The sequence below is a fragment of the Notechis scutatus genome, chromosome 8 (assembly GCF_049901735.1).
Source record: "Notechis scutatus isolate UNSWTSFEM ecotype Mainland chromosome 8, rNotScu1.2, whole genome shotgun sequence".
Lineage (NCBI taxonomy): Eukaryota > Metazoa > Chordata > Lepidosauria > Squamata > Elapidae > Notechis > Notechis scutatus.
The window spans coordinates 5,847,462-5,868,817 of NC_142016.1; the positions used below are offsets into that span (position 1 = coordinate 5,847,462).

The window sequence follows — 21,356 nt, forward strand, 5'->3', positions numbered from 1 at the left end:
TGTCTGACAGATTTTAAATATTAAATGACAGGCTATAAATTATGCATCTCAAGATATCGCTTTAATGTCCATTCTCTTTGCAGAGTTTGTGAATAAGATTTAATGACTTTTTAGCAAGATTCTAATGCCAATCAAATTTCATAGTTTAGTGTTTTGTTTTTTGCTACCAAATTCTACTGTGACACTTTTGTAGTATGGTTCAATTCTTCATTTCTCATGGTACAGTTAAAACAATCCTAAGCCACCCTCTTGAAAAATTCACGGATCATAGAAAGATGTCTCAATGCAAAGCCATGACCAATGCTGCAACCCTGGTACAAAACCCTTAACAAAGTTAAACATAAAATATTACCCCATAATATCAAATGGAGTCTCTCTCTTTATATGATACAGATGTGTATTACATAATGAATAACTGCCCCCAAGAAGACCCAGAGGTGTTTTTTTAAAGGTAACTGGATATTTGTTTGTTTTCCTTGAAGAAGTTTTGCTTCTCATCCAAGAAGCTTCTTTAGTTCTTCTAAGAAGCTTCTTGGAACTAAATAAGCTTCTTGGATGAGAAGCAAAACATCTTCAAGGAAAAACAAACAAAGTTCAGTTGCCTTTTGAAAAAGCACCTTTGTGATAACCTTGACCTGGATGACTGAGCATCATTCCAAAGAAGTAGTAGTGATGAAAATGAGGAACTTCATGTATAGCAAACTACTATTTTACTTCACTAAAGCTTTCATTCAAACCTTTTATTTCTTAAGTGGTATTCCTCCCAAATTCCAAACCATTCTCAATCATCAAATGTTCTCATATTCACATATAACATTTCTAACTGTATTGCCAGTAGCTTGGAAATCAATCAATACACATCTTAAAAGCAAGATGAATAACATTAAAACAAGGGTGTTTAGAGAAGAGCATCAAAAGGGCAGCCACAATCATAAAAACTGAAACTCTGATCTTTTTTTAATTTGCACCACTCATATAAAACAGGAGTTTTGATTGCATGAGCATAGCTAACATTTTGACTGTTTAACTCCCCATCCTTCAGACACCCTTTGAATTATAAGAATGTGAGTAACAATCAGTACAAAACTGGACCTCCAAATATATCTTTTGCTTATGTTATGGATAAACAGGTGCTATGAGAAAACTTTAATAAACTACATTTCAAGTAGAGCAATTGACAATTAAATATCCAGACATTTAGTCTTTGCAAGTTGGTACATTTTTCAGGGAGAGAAAAATAACATGCCACTTCCTTTCTTCAGGAACAAATTCCATGTAAAGAATGCCCAAAGCAAAGCAATGCTCTAAAAGAAAATACTGCTGGTGATTTCCCCACAGATTAAATTTGGCTGCATATATTTAAACTGAAGGGAAACAGAAGTTGAGCTGGAGAGCAGGGATCAATGAGAAGGAAGGGGTCAGGAGAAAAAAGATGCTCAGTTTATTGAGAAAGGCAGAATACCTGATCTGAGTTGGCTCAAAGATCAGCCAAGTTACTTGCTGTTTGGGGAAAACTAGTTCCACTTATTTTTGAATGAATGCAACACAGTCCAGGCATGCTGCAGAAAATCTACCTTGTATTGGAGCAACATGTTTACCTGAAATTCACTGAACCAACATTCCTCCACCCCCTTGGTATCTATATATTGGGGTGGGCACCAGAAGTATCAATGGGAATTCCACATGTTTTAAAAAATTAAGGTGGTGGCTACATCTGCACAGTCAAAACCCACCTTTTTTTGTAACATGTAGCACACATTTTAAATGTCTGAGCTTTAACACAATAAATGCAGCACCATTTAACTTATATGACATTCTTGCCAAGGATATATCTGGTTGGCATGATATATTGAACCATAACTAATGATAGAGTTACATCTGCACAACCAGCTAGAACAGAAAAGTGGATTATTGTTTCTTGATTTAGTGTGAAGACACAGCTTTAGACTAGGAAATCATGCAATCAAGATTGTACATTGGGTATTTCCTGTCTCCCTTCAAGTCTAATAACCAGCTGTATATTTCAAAGTTGGGAGCCTTCAATGAAATTACTTGTCAACTGCAAATTTGGGAAAGGAAACTGGCCCATCCTGACTCTTTTATTACTCTGCACCGTCTCCCTGCATCATTGAACCTAAAATTTAAGGAAATATAGAAGTAGACAAGTACAGTTCAAGTGCATAATGCTGTGTGCAGTGCATATGTTTGTTTTATATTTAGTTCTCCTGAGCTTTAACTCATAGTATGCTGCTGTGGCAGCCATTTTGGGTTAGTTCAAAGAATCAAACAGCAAAATAAATGAACAAGTGTAGGAATAAACAGTAAATAAACTGGGGTCCCCTGAGAAGAGACACTATGAGGAGAGACACTAGTTTAAATAGCCTTGATTTACAACCAGTTACTTTGCAACCCTTTGAAGTTATTGCAGGCTCAGAAAATGGGATTTATGATCCAGATTTGAAATTCTGATGTCCGGATTTCGCCTGTACAGTCATGTGACTACATGTTGGGCATTCAGCAACCAGCCTGCATTGGCAGTCATGTGCAGCGCCCTGTAGTCATGTTACCATGCTTTACAATGTTTTTTGCCAGAAACTGGCATTTACTTTTAATTTTTAGCCAAAACCACCTCATAGCCAACTATGGGTTTGCTTAACAACTGCAATGTTCATTTAATGACCACAGCATTCAATTTACAATGGACACATTCACTTTACAACAGCTGCAAAAAAAAAGATCATAAAATTGGCATGGATACATGTTGACCTTCTTTATGACCATGGCAACTTATGACCGAAATTGTGGGCTCAATTATGGTTGTAAGTCAAGGGCCAACTGTACTTTTCTGCTGCATATCTTCTTCTCCATCTTCTTTACAATTTCTGGAGAAATACACAAAGCTCCATTTTCCTTAAACATGATTCAGGACACAAGTTAAGGCCAAAAATGAAGCAAGTATATTACTTAGTATGATATTTACATCATGATTGGCATAATTGTTATCACAAAAAGTGTTCTTTCCTGTCATCAAATGATGGGATAGACCACAAGTTTAGTGTAGTTACTCAAATGTTGTCAAGAAATATGATAGAGTAACCTGGGGTGTATCTCATGAATTTTAATGAAAAAACATGTTCTCATGGAGAAAACTGAATTATTAAATTATAAAGAACATAACATACAGTACATCTTTAAGACACATTATGTGGAGAACAGAAAAACCCAGACATCCATAACCAAAACATAATTCTCCTATTTCAAATTGAAAAGTGTTATTTCCTTCTTTAGATGCACATAAATGAGATGCTCATTTTCAAACAAATTGCTAACAAAATAATAACAAAGTCTGAGTGAGTCAGATAAATGTAACCTTACACTTGAAAACAATCACACTTAACTCAAACAGACCTGTTTTACCACCACAGTACAGTCTTTTGATTGTTTCAATTTCTCACATACTTCAGTACAGATAACCTATTGCAGCAATGTGCTTCTCTGACACAGAGAAGTAATTCATCCACACAAAGATAATATTAATTTTCAGACAATTGCTACTCATTGGATGTTTGAGAGTATGCATCTTGAAGAAAATGAAACTTCCAGGACCCTACTAGAGCTTAATGGTCAAGCATTGATGAATCAAATCCTCAGGCAGCCACCCCACTTATCCATAACTTTGTTTGAGATATGTTTTTTTTTCAGCCAAAAAGATTTTATGAACTGTAAGACCCCTTTCACCCATGTTTCCTTTCAAGTGTTGCATTTCAGCTGAGAATTGAGAATGACATGAAAAGAGATGGGGAGGGAGACCCTGCTACTTTTGGTACACATTACTTTCTCTTGTGAATCCCTTTGATGCTATCATTCAGGACCCAGAAATAAAGCAGAGCTCCAGCCACCTGCCATTTTGATCTGCTGGGACTATGGATCTTTCTTCCCAACACCCATCCTGTATACAACATCTTTCTTACAAAAGTTGATGAAATGATTTCCATTTTATGGTTACATGTTCAAGCAGCCACACTAACCTTATTGAGAAACCTATTTTACAATACCATTTCATTCAGTCTCACCTATTTCTTGCTTTTAGTTCCAAAGCCAAATCTAACAGAGTAATGCAGAATAGATGCCTCACTTGATAAAATATGGTTACCCATCCCTATCTTAAAGAACTTGACAACAGCATCACAGGTAATGTTTCTAAACCAACAACCAACTTATGTAATTGCAAAACTAGCCTGAATTATACCAAAATGGCTCTCACACCATTTAAATGAAACAGGTGTTGTTCTAAGACATAGGCACATTAAACATACAATATGGGTGTTCTATAAGGTATGCACCTCCATTTCAAAATTCATGCCAGTCCTTATAGTTTGAACATGCAAAGTTCCAGTTCCTTTTTATATCTTTTTTACCATTCCAATTCAACATGTATCTACTGTTTGATCCTCATCTATATTCAATCACAGTTACAAGTCTACAAGTAAGCCTGAACAATTTACTTGGGTGTTGATGTGACACTCTGCAGTTTCCACTTATAAGCTGTAGAAACAGAAGCAGAATATTAATGTGACCAGTTTGTATATGAACACAAAGACAGATACATTTTTATCAGACCTTCTAATGGATCTTTCCTCTACTGAAGCCTCATTTGTAGAATCAAGTTCTGAACCATTAGATAGCATAAGATATTTGGGCTGTTACTGGTTACTCTAAAAAAAACAACAGGTTTTCATAAAGAGAGAGAGAGATCAATACTCTTAATTACAAGAATCTAGCACATCTCCACCTTTGTACATTCAAAATAGGTCAGCGTGGAGTACTGCAGGATTCAGTAAACCTGCTAAGACAAAATGCCTGGTTGGTTCCCACAACAGGTTCAGCCATAAACTGTCCAACCCTACTGTGTAACTCTACCTATAGTATATTAGCTTCTGGTTCCATCTGTTTGACTTTACTGTTTTGATCTAGTTTTCTCCACCTGAATTGACCATACAATTCAGGGCTCTGGCCTATAGTTCCATGTGGTCTGCATGAAGCTACCCTCCATGAATAAAGGGGAACTATAGCCTTGGTCTCCCACATCAGGCACCCCTCCCCCCAGCCGTCATGTGACATTTCAAGTGTTGGCATCGGGCTTGTTTTTATGACCGGGTGCAGCATCCCATAGCCATGTGACCATAATTTACAATATTTTTACCACTTTGCAGAGTCCCAGGATGATGTGATCATCTTTTACAACCTTCTAACAAACAAAGTCAATGGGGAAACCAGATTCACTTAATAACTGTGTTTGGGCAAAACCTATTTAACAAATTTGTCACTTAGCAACATAATTTCTGGGCTCAATTGTGGTTGTAAGTCGAGGACTACCTGTATTGGAAAAAAAACCTGTCCAGTCACCTTTACTGCAATGATTTATGACTGAATTTCTGGCCCTAGGAAGTCAGAATTACCTGTACTGTATTGCCAATCCCTGTCACATGAGGATGTGTAAAGGCTTTTAGTAAAAAAATAAATAAAGATGCAATGAAAGAAAAAGCTGGGAACTACATTCGATCTGACTCTTCAACCCAATAAAGGATAGAGATGTTGGGAAGTCTCCTTCCCCATATTTCCACTTTTAGTTTTCATAGGAATAATTTGAATACATGTGTAGGGCTAGTACGCTGGGAGAGGAATGCATAGGAGTCATACCCAGCTACCAATCTACAAGTATTGTATAGCATCACAGAGAGGAAAAACCTGCATGGGATATAATGCATAGCAAACTAAAATTGTTCCAGACTTTCTTTGTCGGTTGTACAATATTTGCAAATCTTAAAACTAGGTGAGCATTCTTAAATCCAGAAGAGGCAGATGTTGTTTTTCTCCAATAGGTGACCCTTTAGACCAGTGATGACAAACCTTTTCGGCACTGAGTGCCCAAACCGAAACATGTGTGCATCCACATGCATATGCAAGTACTGGAGTGCTGGAAAACTGAAGACCAGCTGGTTGGTGTGTACATGACTGTTTTTTGGCCATTGTTGGGGCCATTTTCAGGCTGTTTTTCAAACCGAAAATAGCATGAAAAACAGCCTGAAAACAGCCTGGGTTCTTTGGCCATTTTCAGGCCATTTTGGGGCTCATTTTTGCACCAAAAACTCCCCCCAAAATGTCCTGAAAATGGCCCGGAAAACAACCTGGAAACTGGCCTGGTTTTTGGCCATTTTCCAGTGCTCTGGCACCCTTGAAGACCAGCTGGCTGGCACACCAGAAACCCAAAGAGCAGTTGGCGATGGTGCACGTGCCCACTGAGAGGGCTCTGCGCGCCACCTCTGGCATGCATGCCATAGGTTCACCATCACAGTTATAGCCCAAGCAATCGCACCATGGCTGCAGATGACATTTTGATGTGAGAAGCATTCAGACAGAAGCAAGACTGTCCCTGCTGAGAATCAGGAAGCTCTCCAGAAGCAGAGCAGATAAAAAGAGAATACGAGAAGAGAATCTCTTTTGCCTATTATACTGTACCTTTGCATTTTTTTTAACTTAGTGATAATTGCCTTTTTGCATCAGAATGGGGATGAAAGGAGCCAATTAACCACTAAATGGAAAATATGATAAGCAGAAATAAACAGTTTATTGAGAGAGGGAAGCAGGCAGGCAGCCAGCCACCCAGCTTTCTGTCTGGATTCTCAGATTATTCTTTGAGGTCTTGCCTGCAGGCTATCTTGAGCATCCATCAGACAGACATAGGTACTGGATTAACTTTATTTCCCTAGTGCTCTCTCACCTAAGAAGGACTTCTTAAGTAATTTTAGAAGGGATTTTCCACCAGTTATTTAAGTCTATAATCCATCCATGAGTGTGTTTTTAAGATGGTTTTAGTCGCTGAAACTCAAAGTATTCTTTGTAGTTTAGAATTTGGAAAAGGATCAAATTGGGTTTAGTCAAGGTCTACAATTGTTCTTATTTTCTTTCCTGGGCTACTATAGGAAGAAGGGCATTATAGAAATAAAATTAGTTGAGGAAGTTACCTCTTAAACCCCAGAACTGAGTATCTCTTAATTACTAAACCTATCTAATGGAGAATGTGGGAGCTTTGGAGGAAAGGTCCAAAGAATGGTAGCTACCTCTGAAGATCAATAGCTTTTGGACTGCCAGCGATCTCTCTGCTTGCCAACTACAACTGGATGAATGAGTTTGTAACCAGAGCCTCCCCAATCAAGTAGCTGGTACTTCCTTTTCTATGCCCGAATTTAAGTTAATCCTTGGAAGCACAAGATCCTTCCAAACCATCTATAAGTGTTCAAAGCTATCCTGGTTATGGAGCCGCTAGGTTTGGTTTACTTTTCTTCCCATCTCCATTGCACCCAACCTGTCAATCTGTTCATTTGATAGCTTCTGACACATCCCTTGTTAAATGGGAAAGAACATTCTTTCCCTCTGACTTACAAATACAGACTGGTTTCTGAGAAGACCACTGGCTACTTTTTTGACAAGTGATTGTTTTCTTCCCCTTCAGTTCAAATGCAGGCTGGCATTCAAATGTCAATGAGTCTCCATGGCGAAATGTTGACCCTTCTCTCTTGCCATACGCGAGCAATCCGGGATCTCCACAGCTTCCCTGGTCAATTTCTAGACGAAACACAAATAAAGATATGAAAGTAGGGAACATAAAGGAAATCTCTGCATGCAATTTTTTATCTGGCATTTTACTCTTGCTATCATAGCAATTCTTTCCATAAGCACACACACACACACACACACACACTCATCATAAAATATAGGTCAGGCTTGTTTGCTTTCATAATGCTTTGGGAAAACTTCTAATGTCACAGCAGAAGAAGTCAGAAGGACCAGTGTATGACCCTTCCAGCTCCTGGACACATTCTCTACTTAGACTATATTTTTCCTTTGCTCTTGCAGGCAATTCCTGGGAAATTAGTCCATAAATGGAGTTAGAAATAGAAGAAACAGATTTAAAAAATCAGATGTCACAAAAGACTCTTTTCCTGTCATTCTTCTTCTTTTTAAGTTTATAGACTTCAAGATGTTGAAGGAAAAAAAAGAAGAAAGACAAATGTACCAAATCTCCCCTAAAGATAAAGCTTTTCAAAACTGTCATGTGAATCACTGAAATGATATGAATATTTCCCTTCTGTTCTTCTTTGATTGCCAGGTTGAGGAGTTAATCCATGGCATTGATAAAATGCAATGTGCTTGGATTTTATTCTAGGGTGTGGCTCAAAGCCAAACATTTTGGCTTTGCCTAACATTGAATTATGCCTTAGAACGTTGTGTTCTTGGGGTTCATTCAGCCAAGGAATGAATATCAGCATCAAAAGTGGGAGAAGTGCTACTGACCTGGTACAGGTGCACCTGCTGTACCTGTCAACACCATCTTAAAGAAGGCACTCCTTTTCCTGAACTTGCATGGTAACTACAAAATTCCCAAACAATGTATGCTTCAATTCAGGGAATGTCAAGGGCATAGAGACAGGTAGAGTAAAGGTGTATATGTTGGTCCTGAAGCACTTTTCCCATTTCAGATCCAAATACTGCAGATGCCTCTCATGAGGGATGTCTGCTGGGTATGGTCAAAAAGTCAAGACTGTGGCCCAAACAACGCCATCACAGTTCCACCTGTGGTTTTTTTTTAAATAAAAGTTTGCAGTACACATAAAAATTGATGGAGTTTCCATTGCATTATTGTGACAGCTATCTTGACATATATTTTTTTAACCATGCCCTGTGAAGACCCACGCTTACCCTTAATCATGATAAACATGGACAAGAAGGAAATGTGAGCACTGCTACAGTATCTGGGATAGGCTGAAGAGACAAATAGAGCAGCGATTCTCTCAAGGGTTTCTTTCAGATGATGCATCCAAAGCTCTCCTTGTGTCACACATAAAACATTGCCTCTTAAAAAATCATACTCTGCAGTCACTCTGGCCATTTTTTCATTATCCAGTTGGCTTTTTGTAATTTAAGAAAACTAGTGTGAACAATCTTAACCAGGGGTGGGATTTTACCAGTTCCGACCAGTTTAGAGAACTGGCAAATCTCACCACTGGCTGGCCTCTCCCCTCCCCTCCCCTCCCCACCCACCCCACCCCACCCAGGAGGCTTCCCTGAGGCCCAGTCAGGGGTGGCTATTCAGGGGGTTAGGGGAGGGAGAAGTGGCCTGAGAGCAGAGCTGAACCTGCCTTAGGATTGAAGCTTCTATTTTTCAGTGCAGACTCAGGCAGCAGATTGCAGAAAGGTAGATCTGGGAGTGAAGCTGTGATTCTGCAAGCAGCTCAATCTGCCTGCCTGCTTTGCCTGCTTTGGGGTAAAGGTTGCTCTTTTTTTAAAATAAAAAAAATTCAATCTTTACATATATATTTACATACAAGCCACGCCCAGCCAGTCACATGACCACCAAGCCACACCCACAAATTAGGCCATGCCCACAGAACCGGTTGTTAAGAAATTTGAATCCCACCCCTAATCTTAACTCTCTCTTCTTAAAATTTCTTTTGAAATATCTTCTTTAAAGAGAAATGTTCAGTTATTGAAGATTTGAAGTGATCCATTACTTATTTGGATACAAGCTGGCTGGGAATAGGCCTTTCCCCCCTTTCCCCCTAAATAAAATTTAACTGAATCCAGAAAAGAGACAATGCTTTTGCCAAAGAAGCCAGGCACAGAGATGGCAATGACAAAAATGACCGGGGTGGTGTGGGGTGGGGGCGGTGGAGTGTGAGAAATCCTTTATTTTGCTAAAATAGCGTCATTCTGACAGAAGGCTCTTATTGAGCATATTGTGATCTACTTGCTTCTAATGTAACATGTTATATGAAAACATTACTATGATTAAAAGTCATAGTTGAAATGTCCCAGGTGCTATTATGGAAGAAACACAGCCCTTTTGAATGCTCACCCACAACTTTATTTTAGTGCCTACCTGTAGATTAAACTAGAAATAAAGTTAATATTTTTAACATACTTGGGTAATTGGTGTATGGGAACTTCCCTGCCTGAGCGTCTTGATTGCGTAACCAAACTGGTGGTGGAGTTGCCAAGGTTTATGATTCTAGGAGACTTCAAGTTCTCTTTTCTGAGAGTGGCATTTGGGCTAATTCAGGAGTTCATGGCTACATGACAGCCATCGACCACAGATGTGATAATACACTGGAACTGGACTTCATTCAGATCTGGAATTGGGTGAGTTTTCTGTTACTCCTTTGTCACAGCCAGTTAACTCCCTGGTAGCCATTGAGGTTTTATGTTGACATTTCTCACCAGAAAGAGATGGGACCTAATTCAATCAGAACCTCCCAAGGAACAAGTCACCCTGACAGGTTCCAGAAGGATTTTGGAGTTTCCTAATGGTCTGCTTCATGGTCTGATTGAGGCTCTAACTGCTACCTGGAATGAGGGAGTGAAGCAGGGGCTCTTGATAGATTAGACGTCGTGCAAATCCACAGCGCAGCATTTAGCTCAACCCTCACTCCTCCTCCAGTCATGTTAGCTCAGGAATTCTGGAGTTGAAGTCCACAAGTTCTTAAACTTGCCAAGTTTGAAGACCCTTGGATTAGATCACAACCATGTGAATTCTATCCATCCATAGATCCCACCAGGTGAAAACATTGATGCCAGTTTTCCAAGGCAGGCCAAACTTGGAAACCAAAGACAAGTAAGATTCTATCACTTTTTCAGGTTATAACAATAGAATCCTGCAAATCTTAACATGCTTTCCCTCTGCTCCCTTTGTCTTCATGAGAACTAGTCATGTCTGAGAGGATTTCTCAGATTACATTTCTGCCCAAAATTAATTTCTTTCATTCGATATTGTCTTGGTTGAGACTCATGAGTCACAACTTCTGTTCAAAGAGCAGGTGGCAGCTCTAGCCTGGAGGGCCTTTGGTTAAGCTTCATATTGTGCACCATTTGTACCTCCTCTCAATCATTTCCACCCCAGATTCATTACAAATGGATTGCTGTAATATGGTTTACATGGAGCTTCCCTTGAAGAGCGTGTGGAAGCTGCAGCTCATGCAAAATACAGTAGCACAGGGAGCTAAGCCTGCTCCTCAATCAGCACACTTTACATCTCTGGTTTGTCAGTTGCACTGGCTACCAGTATAGTTCTAGGTTCAGTTCAAGTTGCTGGTAAGGAACTGTAAAGCCCTACATACCATGGGATCAGGATATTTGAGAGATCGCTTCTCCCTTGTTACAATCTCATCATGTCTGGCAGGGGAGACATGTTGAGGGAAGAAGAGAACCTTTTCTGCCATGGAATCTGCCCTTTGGAACATCAAACCAACCAGCTTTTGGGAAAGCTTTGAAAACATGGCACTGCCATCGTGCTTGGAGGCCAGCTGATAGTGGAGAGCTGCTTCAATGCCTGTGAGGATGAGGCACTGACTGAACACTGAGGTTGATTTTTCTGTTTTTAATGTGTTATTGAGGATTTGTAGGCTTTTTAAATTAATTTGTGGTGTTTTTTTTGTTTTTTGATTTAGCTATTGCTTTAATTATTGTGAGTTACCCAGTCACTGAGATGCGATTGACAGCTATATAGAATGAATGAATGAATGAATGAATGAATGAATGAATGAATGAATGAATGAATGAAACAGGCAGATAGAGAATGTATGGCATGATATTGTATGATTTTCAAAGATGAATTGGGAAGAAATTAATCTCTACCTACAGTTATTCCCTTGGGATGTACCAATTGTACATACTGCACTAGTTTTTTTTTCCTACAATTTCTTGTGAAAGGAGGCAGAACATGAACTCCCCATGCGTGTATTCTAATTAATTGTCCTCACAGAAAGCTAATTTTGAAGTTTCAGACAAGAAAAAGACTCAGAAATGTTTCTCTTAGCTGGGGGAGGAACAGAATCAATGGAATGGAGAATGTCTGCTTAGTGCTAGTCAAATATTCTGGTTCACTACCTGAAGGATAATAATAATAATAGTTGGGTAAAAATGGCAAATACAGTCTAAACATCTGGCTGTCTATGCAGTGACTCATAATAAAAATAACAATGATGCATTGAAATATCTGCAAGAAATATAGTTTGCTTGCAAGCAAGAACTGGTGGGACCAAAAAAAATAGACAAAGTAATAGATAACAAAGAAGCTAAAATGCTCTGGGATTTCAGGATTTAAACAGAGAAGCACCTGTCACAAAACATGCTAGACTTAACAACTGTCAACAGGAAAAGCAAAAGAAGTCTGGAGAATGGGCATGGTAGTACCTGGAGACAACAGAATAAAAGAGAAAGAACTAGAGAAAAATAGGAAGACCTGCAAATAGAATAGAATGACTATGACAAAAGAAAGCAAAGATAGTACCAACAGTGATAGCTGCCTTAGGTGCAATCTAAAACATCTGCAGCTTCGCTAGAAGACCATCAGCACTGACAAAGATTACCAGTCAATTGCCAAAGGCTGCTTTACTTGGGGCAGCACACATCCTTTAACACCATGAAACAACATCTGCCTATCTCAGGTCCTGAGAAGGACTTGATAGGTAGATGTTAAAAAAAATGCCAAATCCAGATTAAACATCTGGCTGAGTACAACCGATCATCATAATAATAGAAAATATGTGCATTGGCAAAATGTCCACCTGTCAATGACCAAAGGCCACACTTCTCGGATCTGCACACATACAGGAATGATATATCACAGCATCCTAGCGTTTAGGGAAGAACTCAGTGTGAACAAAGGTCAATGCCAGGTAAAGAACTGGAAGCTGTGGTTTCGTGCTGTTGTGTATAACAATAAAAATACTTTTAGTCAATAATAATTATTATTTTTAATTATGGTATAAAATGCTATTGATAAAATGTTTTGGTTTATGTTTTATTTTTATATTTGTAATGATAGTATAATTCCATTATAATATACATATAAAATTGTAATAATTTTATGAATAAAATTTAATTAAAACTAACTATATGACATACTAAATAATTAAAATCATTAACATTAACAATTTATTTAATAATATATCATCCTGTGATGATACTTTTTCACAGGTAAACATGATAATATATCTGCCTGACTGTGCATCTATCATCTTCTTCCTCCTCATCAATCAACATCATCAACATACAAAGAAGAGAAGCTGATAGTACTTATTTATGGGACTGTTTCCCAAATTGTTCTGGCAAGAAGGTCATGCTCTGTTGGCAGTTGGCTAAAGAGTGTTAGCTAGCTGGACCCAGGTGCTTTTCTGATGCAGGTGTGAGAGTGGCATACACTCTTTGGAGTTTCATTCCCTCTGAGGTAAAATTACTCCCAAACCTGCTGGCCTTTTGCAAGGCCTTGAAAACTTAGTTTTTTGTCCACAGATGTGGCATACAGCATGTCTCTTAACTTTGGTGATGATCATGTCATGAAATTCAGCTATTATGAGTTTTTATATTGTGCATTTCATCCATTTTATCTAAGACATTTGCAGGCAAGCCTGTGAAACGGGCAGCTAGTTTGTGAAAGCAATTCTATACATTTCCCTCCTCTGCCAGAGGGGAGGAGGAGGAGGAGAACAGACCAAGGAAGAGAGGTATAAATAAGGCAACTGTTACTAATATTATAGGAAGATGCCCTACAATGAAAAACAGGAATGTCCAATGGTCACAACAAGTTCATTCTGGTTCTGATTCTACTAAAATGGGGAGCTAGGAACTTTTTGAATGTTTGCATGATTTGTTCCAACATTTTTTATCCCAGCTTACTGGGATTCACTTTGACCTTCATAATCTTGAACTGGGTCTTATAACACATCCAGCATTCCATATAACTGCAACCTGCAGTGAATATGGTAGGCACACATTTGTTTCATGCCTCTGCCTTTTACCAATACAACCTAAGAACTTCAACAATTTTTCAATGGCTTCAGCTTTCTTTGGAGTATATTCTGAAAACAAAAACAAGTCTAGTCATTTATGTTTTCCTTTCAACAGAAATGTGAAATTTCTGAGGAAGAATAAACATGCACTGAAAATCAATGACCAAAAAAATCTCTTGAAACATTGTCCAAACAAATTCAGTGCAACAGAAAGAAAAAATAAATGTTCTTTATTTTGTAGATAACTAAATGCAGAGCAGGACATGAGACATCCTGTCTGTCAGCTGCTATTAACTGTTGCTGCCTTAGAATAGATTGGGTGAATTTCTCACTGCATAATATGAATGCAAACAGCCACTGGAAAATCAGTACAACTGTTACAGGTATTTGCAGCATCTTCCGGAATCTGTGCCCAAAATATACAATGGAAGGGAGGGTATGCTAGAAGCTGAAAAAACTTTTCAGTTCAGTTAATGTTGTTTGTCCTAAATGGAAGCACCCAAGGCTTAGAAGAAGAGAAATGAATGTGTTTCACCATAATTATCATCCTTAAAATATTGGGATTTACCACTGATTTTACATGACCACTAACATTGTACTAGTTGGAAAGGGAGAATTCTACCCTAAAGCAATGGCCAGTTTATCAAAATATTTCCACTGGAACCTGAAACTCAAGAGGCAAATGGTACAAAAAACTATTGTTCTCAGTAGAAAACAGAAGGGCAGGAAGTAACCTGAGATATATTACTTTATTACTTATGAATATGTATGCATGCATAATTTCCCCTCCTTTCTTTACATTACTGTCCCTTGAAAAGTCTAAATATCAGTGCATCTTTCCCTTTAAAGGGTGATTGACTAATCTTTTGTAGGGTCCCCTCCAGCATGTACTGTTTAATAAACACTACAGTGAGACTTGAATATTTGCTTTGGGTCCTGCATCTGGATTCCACCCCTGCAGACTCCTGTTTCCGATCCTTGAAGAATAAAAGGAAGGAGTGAAAATCCTCAATCTTCCCTTTTCACCTTTAAGACTCTCTTATTTAAATGAAGATATAAGCTCAGAGTTCAAATGGGGTCTTATGCTTTCCAGCTCCACATCTCAAGGTTCTGTTTCTAAAGCATCCAATTTCTTGGTTCCAGGTTATTGTCCCTAGCTGTGTTATATGGATAAACAACATTCCCCCATTGAAATTGGGGTATGACTAAAAAAGGGTGAATTTAAGTATTTGAAGATCACAGAAAGAGATAAGAAGTCAATTTATCACTGAAATTTAGTGCATGCCAGAAATAGTTTTTCACTTGTGGGAAAGAGTTTTTCACTATGGATGTAAATTTTTCTCATTGAGAAATAATGGGAACAACTGATCTAAAAAACCACTGACAAGCTTTACATCTTTAAGATGAAACAATTCTAACACAAACTTGGAAGGGATGAAGTTACACGTATTTCTGGTTAGAAGAAAAGCAGAACATTTTATTGTAGGATGAGCAGGGCTGCAGGTCATCTTGAGCCACATCTTCATGTTTCAGTTTTATAAAGGAAGCTTCATAAAGTCAAGGAGAAAGGGGTCTGTGTGTGAGGTGGAAGTAAAGCAACTTCAGCTCCAGATGGCTGGAGCAAAATGTCAAGCTAACAATGCGAGTTTTTGCTCCCCTTTTAATCTTCACTCCATTAAGTTTTAAAATCATTAAGAGTTGAATAGCATTCAGTCTGGAAGAGTGACAGAAAGCAAGAGAAGAAATGTGGGGAAAGGGCAGTAAAAATAATTATCCTGTGCATACTTGACAAATGTTCATCTCAAAAGTTGAGAAACTTAGAATGCTTTTCATGCAGGGAGCCATATTATCTGTCTATCTGTCTATCTCAGCAGAAAATATTTGTTCTCATCTTTTTCTTTTGAAAACTAGATGAAGAAAGTGTCTGATATAGGAGGAATGTCTGCAAGGTAATGAATAAAATTGTTTGAGAAAAGTCTGCTTGTTGTGCTTGTAAAGCAAGATTTAGCTGGGTGCCCAATGTGTCCCCAACAGATTTACAGGACTTATCTGGGCCAACTTGGTGGGCATCAAAGCGCATTCTTCCAGAATACTACTATACTTGAGGCATTTATCTTATGACATTCCTTCAAACTTCATCCCATAGACCACTCTTGATTAAAGCAGGACGTGGACAACTACTTTTTGCCATGGTCTTGCATGATAGCTGCTTCTTCTTGGAGTCCCACCAATATTTAGTGGATAATCTAGTGCTGAGGTTGTGTGTTATGCAAACACCAAAAACTACATAGAGTATTCTGAAAATTAGCTCAAAGAGATTCATTTTATCTGAAACCAAACCAGCTCAGGTTGGGACTAAATTAGCTCAATTAACTTTTTCATCAGATTTATCAAAAAATACCTGACCACTGAACACACAATAGCATAACAAATGCAACCTATGAAAAGGAACTGAAGACCAGCAGAGCACATCCATGAACACTAACTAGCAGTCATGACAAAACTCCTTAATCTCAGAATAACCTGGACAGACTCAATTGTACTGTAGTTTCAACTGGAAAACTGTGAGCATCCTAGACTAAGCTAAATACAAAAATGCTATGCAATTCCTGGAAGCTTACGATTCAGAGAAATCTTCTCCCACAAGACACATAGAGGTAAACTCCATGGTCACATCATTCAGAACATATTATTTTAAAAAGTTAAAAAGGAAACAGACCAGAATACAGTCTCTCCAGCAGTCTATACCCAGGTAAATAGGGATTAACAAACAATCTAGCAGAAAACAATACCCTAATCAAGGATTACTCAGGAAAAATAACACACGCCATACATATACCCACCCCAATACTAGCCAGGCAGGGAATAGGGTACAAACCTTACACTCACTAGGACTGATAGTGTTACCTAGTCTAGCAATGAAATTATCTTCTTTTAGAAGTTTAGTTAGCCCAGTTCATAGATGTGTCTATGAGATGCCTAACTAGGCTGCAGCACTGACTTTGGTTAATCTCAGAAAGCTAGCCAGAGTCAAATTTAGTTGACCTGTTGGTGGAAGTTTCCAGAAAAGCCCGGGACTGGTGATTAGATTAAGACATTGAAGAAACACCCAAGTAGGTGTTACAATTAAACTCTACACTATCATTGCCAAGAAAACAGCATCAACATGCCTGAGTAATCATGGACTTTATTTGAACGTAGAAATTTTACTACCTTTCCCATCCTATAAAAATTTAGGATGTTAACTTTGGTCAGATGTTTTTCTTCTGTCATTTTAGAAAAAAAATATCTTCAGTCCAGACTATATTAAGCCACTGCAGCCCATTTTTGACATTGTCTACAAAATGTGGGAGTTATCAGGAAATAGAGCCACAAAACAACCAATCAGCTAAGAACTTAACATCCTTTTCTTTCATTTTTTGCTCCCCAGTAGTACTTCTGAAAGTACTGTTTTGCTGCAAGAAATTACAAAAAGGCAGTGGCAAACTGCTTCCATAATGCTACCATATCCAGAATATCATCAGAAGTACAACTCAACTCAAAGGATACTTGATTTTTGAAAGACTTTTATTAGTGGTTTCAATAAACTAGACCTTATATTAATGTTTGTGTTTGTGCATTAGTATATCAATCTTGGTTGCATTTGAAAAGCTTACCAGAACCTCGTTGGTTCATGGATGGGAAACCTGGAGGTAACACTAGAGCTTTTGGTAGAAGGGAAGTTGAAAAAACATTGAGAAAGAAGACGCTGGCAATCTATTTCCTTATTGCTGCCAAGAAATTGCATGAATGCATCCATTAGATGCCCAGATAAATGGCCAAAGTTCAGTAGGTCTAGAGAGGACAATGTCCTAAAATATTTAGGTTGGCTTCTTGCCATCATGATCTTTGATTCTCATAACCTCCAGCAAACTTTAAGGATAATCAAATCGAGCTTGTAGAAAATCTCACTGATCTGGTTCAAATGATAGGAAATTTGCCTCAGGGAAAACAGGTTGCATGGTTTGCAAACAGAAACAAATTATGTAGAAGGAGTGCTGATGCATGCTTGTGTCACAAGATAAAAGGATGCTCTTAAATACATGAAAATTCAGCCTTTTGAATAATCCACAAGCTGAGCTACAGATGACCTTAATTGTACAGTTCTCTTCTTCAATGTCATGTTTTCTCTCTGGAAACTGACAATGGGGTATTAAGACTTGGATTGTGACCCACAGGCAATGGGAAGGCATTAACTGCTTGCTTCAGTCCTCATTCCAATTATTTAATTGTATTGGCAGCACCTCTTCAGTTTTAACTGGGTTCAAATGCTAAACAGAGTTGAGTTTAAGTGTTCTCTCCCTGGAAACTGACAACCCTTGCGTGAGGGGCCAGCAGAAAATCCCAAAGTTTCATTAGGAAGTTCCTCCACCCAAAAATAAAAATGCTACTGCAAAGATAACATTGGTATGTTAATGAAATCACCAAGATTCAACCTTAATTTGAAGGATATTTTTTAGGAAAAAGTATTAAGCTTTAAACTTTCAATCCACACTGAAGAACTGTCCATCCCTCCCTTCCCTCTCCCTCCCACCAAGAGAGAGAAATATACAGCTACCTCAACAATGCAGAATGAAAACCCTTCTCCTGTTTGAGAGCATCTTTGTTTTAGGGACAGAATATTTCTTACTTTATTTTTAAGATGAGCAATTTCATCTCCCTTTGAGATATTACTCTGCTGGTCTAATACACAGCAAATCATATAACTATTTTAATTTCAATTTTAATATAATAGAGTTATGCAATGCTTTAGATTTGATTTCAAAACTTAAGCATGCTTTTAATTATTTTATTAAATGTCTTAGTCTGTTTAATTCTACAATGACTCTGGGCAGTGTACTATAAACCAATCCTAAATTACATTGAAATCCCCAAGCATCTAGATGATAAAACATTCTAAAGCAATAAAATATACATGATCATCATTTTTTCTAGTTTTCAGGACTCTTTTATTTACACTGAGGAGGAAGTAGGAAATCTCAAGAGGATGTCCCTAGTGCCACAACAGAAAAGGTGTGTACATCAACCATATTTTATGTGAGCAAATGTATGCGGAGCAAAATTAAAGTCCTGAAGTTGTTCAAGATTTCAAAGCATACAGCATGTTTTTCAAAGTCCAGACAGAATGACTGCATAGTATTCTGAATTTGAAGGCAAAACAAATGGGGATGTGACTTTCTGAAAGTTATTTGGGAACCGTGGTAATTACATTAAAAAAGGGAGTTTGCATCACAGAAATTAACATTTTTAAAGTTTTCATCCCTGTCACAATCTGTGTTTCGGAAATCAAAATCAAGATGATATGTTTTGGAAGAAATTATTGGGCAATTCAATTAAAAACACAGTAGATTAAGATATTACCAAACTTTCATTTGTTGGACGTGTCAACGTTTGGTTACAACATTTTCTATATTTGTTTTAAATCCATAGAAAAATGGAGGATTAGTATATTATACTGCTAAAGGAGACTTGAAAGTAGGCAAGATTAACAAGTTGCATAGCCCTGAATGGAATTAATTAGGCCTTGAACTGAAATAATGTTTCTTTAAAGGACACCTACAATTTTACTGGGGGGACAAACAGCTATGTTTATATGTCATTAACTACAGAAGAGCTACAATTTAATGGTCAAGGGCAAAATTTTCAGGGAAGTGCTAACATAAATTTCTGTCTTTTTCAGTTAAAATATTTTATATAGGCAAGATCTTATGTTGATAAAAAATATGATTGCAGAAATTTAATGATCAGTCTCCAGAACCTCAATTAGTTGACAAATTCTAGGAGGTGAGATTACATAATTAAAGGGAAAAAAGTAAACCAAGTTGTATTTCTTTGTAACAAGCCTGTATAAAACATCCCACAAGAGATCTTGCATTGTTCTCTCTAGTCTTCAGCAGGAGAGGCATCTTAAATAGTTATCTTTCACTGTTTAATTGCTCCACTTGTAAGTTTATTGTGCCTTGCTTTCTTTTTTTTAAAATAAATTTTATTAAGTTTCCAAATTTTAAAAACATAAAATAAAACTTTATACATTGTTATCAACATTGTGGCTTGCTTTCATTCTACTAAGCAAACATAGTAGCGGAAGCAAACACAAAAGCTACTCTGGTTATATTTAAAGTTATAGTCAATAAAAAAACCTCTCACTTTTTAGATGCCTTTGAACACCCCTCATATATGACATGTGCTAGCAATATACTTTCTTTTCTTGTTCTTACCATCTACCCATCCATGAAAGTAATTTTCTTGTAATGATAAGTAGAAACTGGCATCCCTCTGAAACAGGCACAGCTTTGTGGAAACCGAGTCACTCATGTGAAATGTGCCTTTATAACACTGGAGAGTTTAGCTTTAGTAATTACAATTATATTCTGCCTTTATTCCAATATGACACCTGTCATCTTTTTCCTCCTCCTCTTTTATGATGCTACATGTACTAGAGGTTGTACTCTTAATTCTCACACCAGGTGTTTCCCTAGCAAAGCAGAAAGTAGCATGGGAAATATGGAACCTACTAGTGTAAGATAAAAGATGCTGCAATCTTCAGATGTGTTGGATTCCAGCTCTCAGCATCACTAATCCTTTTAGCCATGGGACTAATGGGACAGGAAGTCTAACATATTTAGAGGGTATCAGAGAAACAGTGCAATCTACTGCAATGAACCCATCTCTCTTAAAGATACTCCTTGTCTTACAACCATTCATTTAGTGACCATTCTAAGATATGACACTGCTGAAAAAAGTGACTTATGACAGGTCCTCGCATGTATGGTTGTTGCAATATCCTTGTAGTCAGATGATCAAAATTGAAGCCCTTAGCAACTAGCATACATTTATGATGGTTGCAGTGTCCCAGAGTCACATGATCACCATTGGCAACTCCCAGCCAGCTTCTGACAAGCAAAATTAATGGGGGAAGCCAAATTCAGTTAATGAGCACATGCTTTACTTAACAACCATGGCAAAAAAGGTCATAAAATCAACTGTGACTCACTTAACTTGCTTAAGCAATGGAAGTTCCAAGCCCAAGTGTGGACGTAAGTTGAGAACTTCTCGTATTGTCCTTCATCATTACAAAGAGCTATAACTTTTTCTTGTCAAGAGATTTCTGGGTAAAGTATTTGTGAGTTGTGTTTGTCTAATAAGGAATCAACGCAGAAATTTTATTTACCTTCATAGGTTGCTTTGAACCCTAGTAGGTTCCTCACACTATCAGTCTGGAAGAGGAGCCACATCTGATGTTGAGTGCTGACAATCAAATCAGGGACAGTTGTACCTGTTAAACTGTCAAGAAAGAAAAGAAACTAAAGCAGCAGCAGCAGCAGGTATCTGAAGATGGAAGAAACAGCTCTTCTCAAAGAGAACACATTAAGAGTAGTAAATGCAACATTACTAAAATGATTAAGAAAGAGAGGGAAGGCTTTTGCTGGGTTCACTTTGCCAAATGCTTGGAACAAAAACTAGTATTGA

General features: G+C 37.9%; 1 protein-coding gene across 2 annotated transcripts in view; it reads right to left on the minus strand.

The window, feature by feature from the left end:
- The window catches only part of CSMD2 (CUB and Sushi multiple domains 2), a 642,692-nt gene that overhangs the window by 229,414 nt on the left and 391,922 nt on the right, over nucleotides 1-21,356 (minus strand). Inside the window, exons 12-13 of one of the 2 annotated variants that reach the window (XM_087970515.1) lie at nucleotides 21,058-21,170; nucleotides 7,444-7,626 (exon numbers count right to left, since the gene is read on the minus strand). The exons of the other annotated variant lie outside the window; for it this stretch is intronic. Of the exons in view, the coding sequence (XP_087826641.1) occupies nucleotides 7,444-7,626; nucleotides 21,058-21,170 (296 nt within the window). The remainder of the gene's footprint in view (nucleotides 1-7,443; nucleotides 7,627-21,057; nucleotides 21,171-21,356) is intronic. 2 annotated transcript variants of the gene reach the window in all.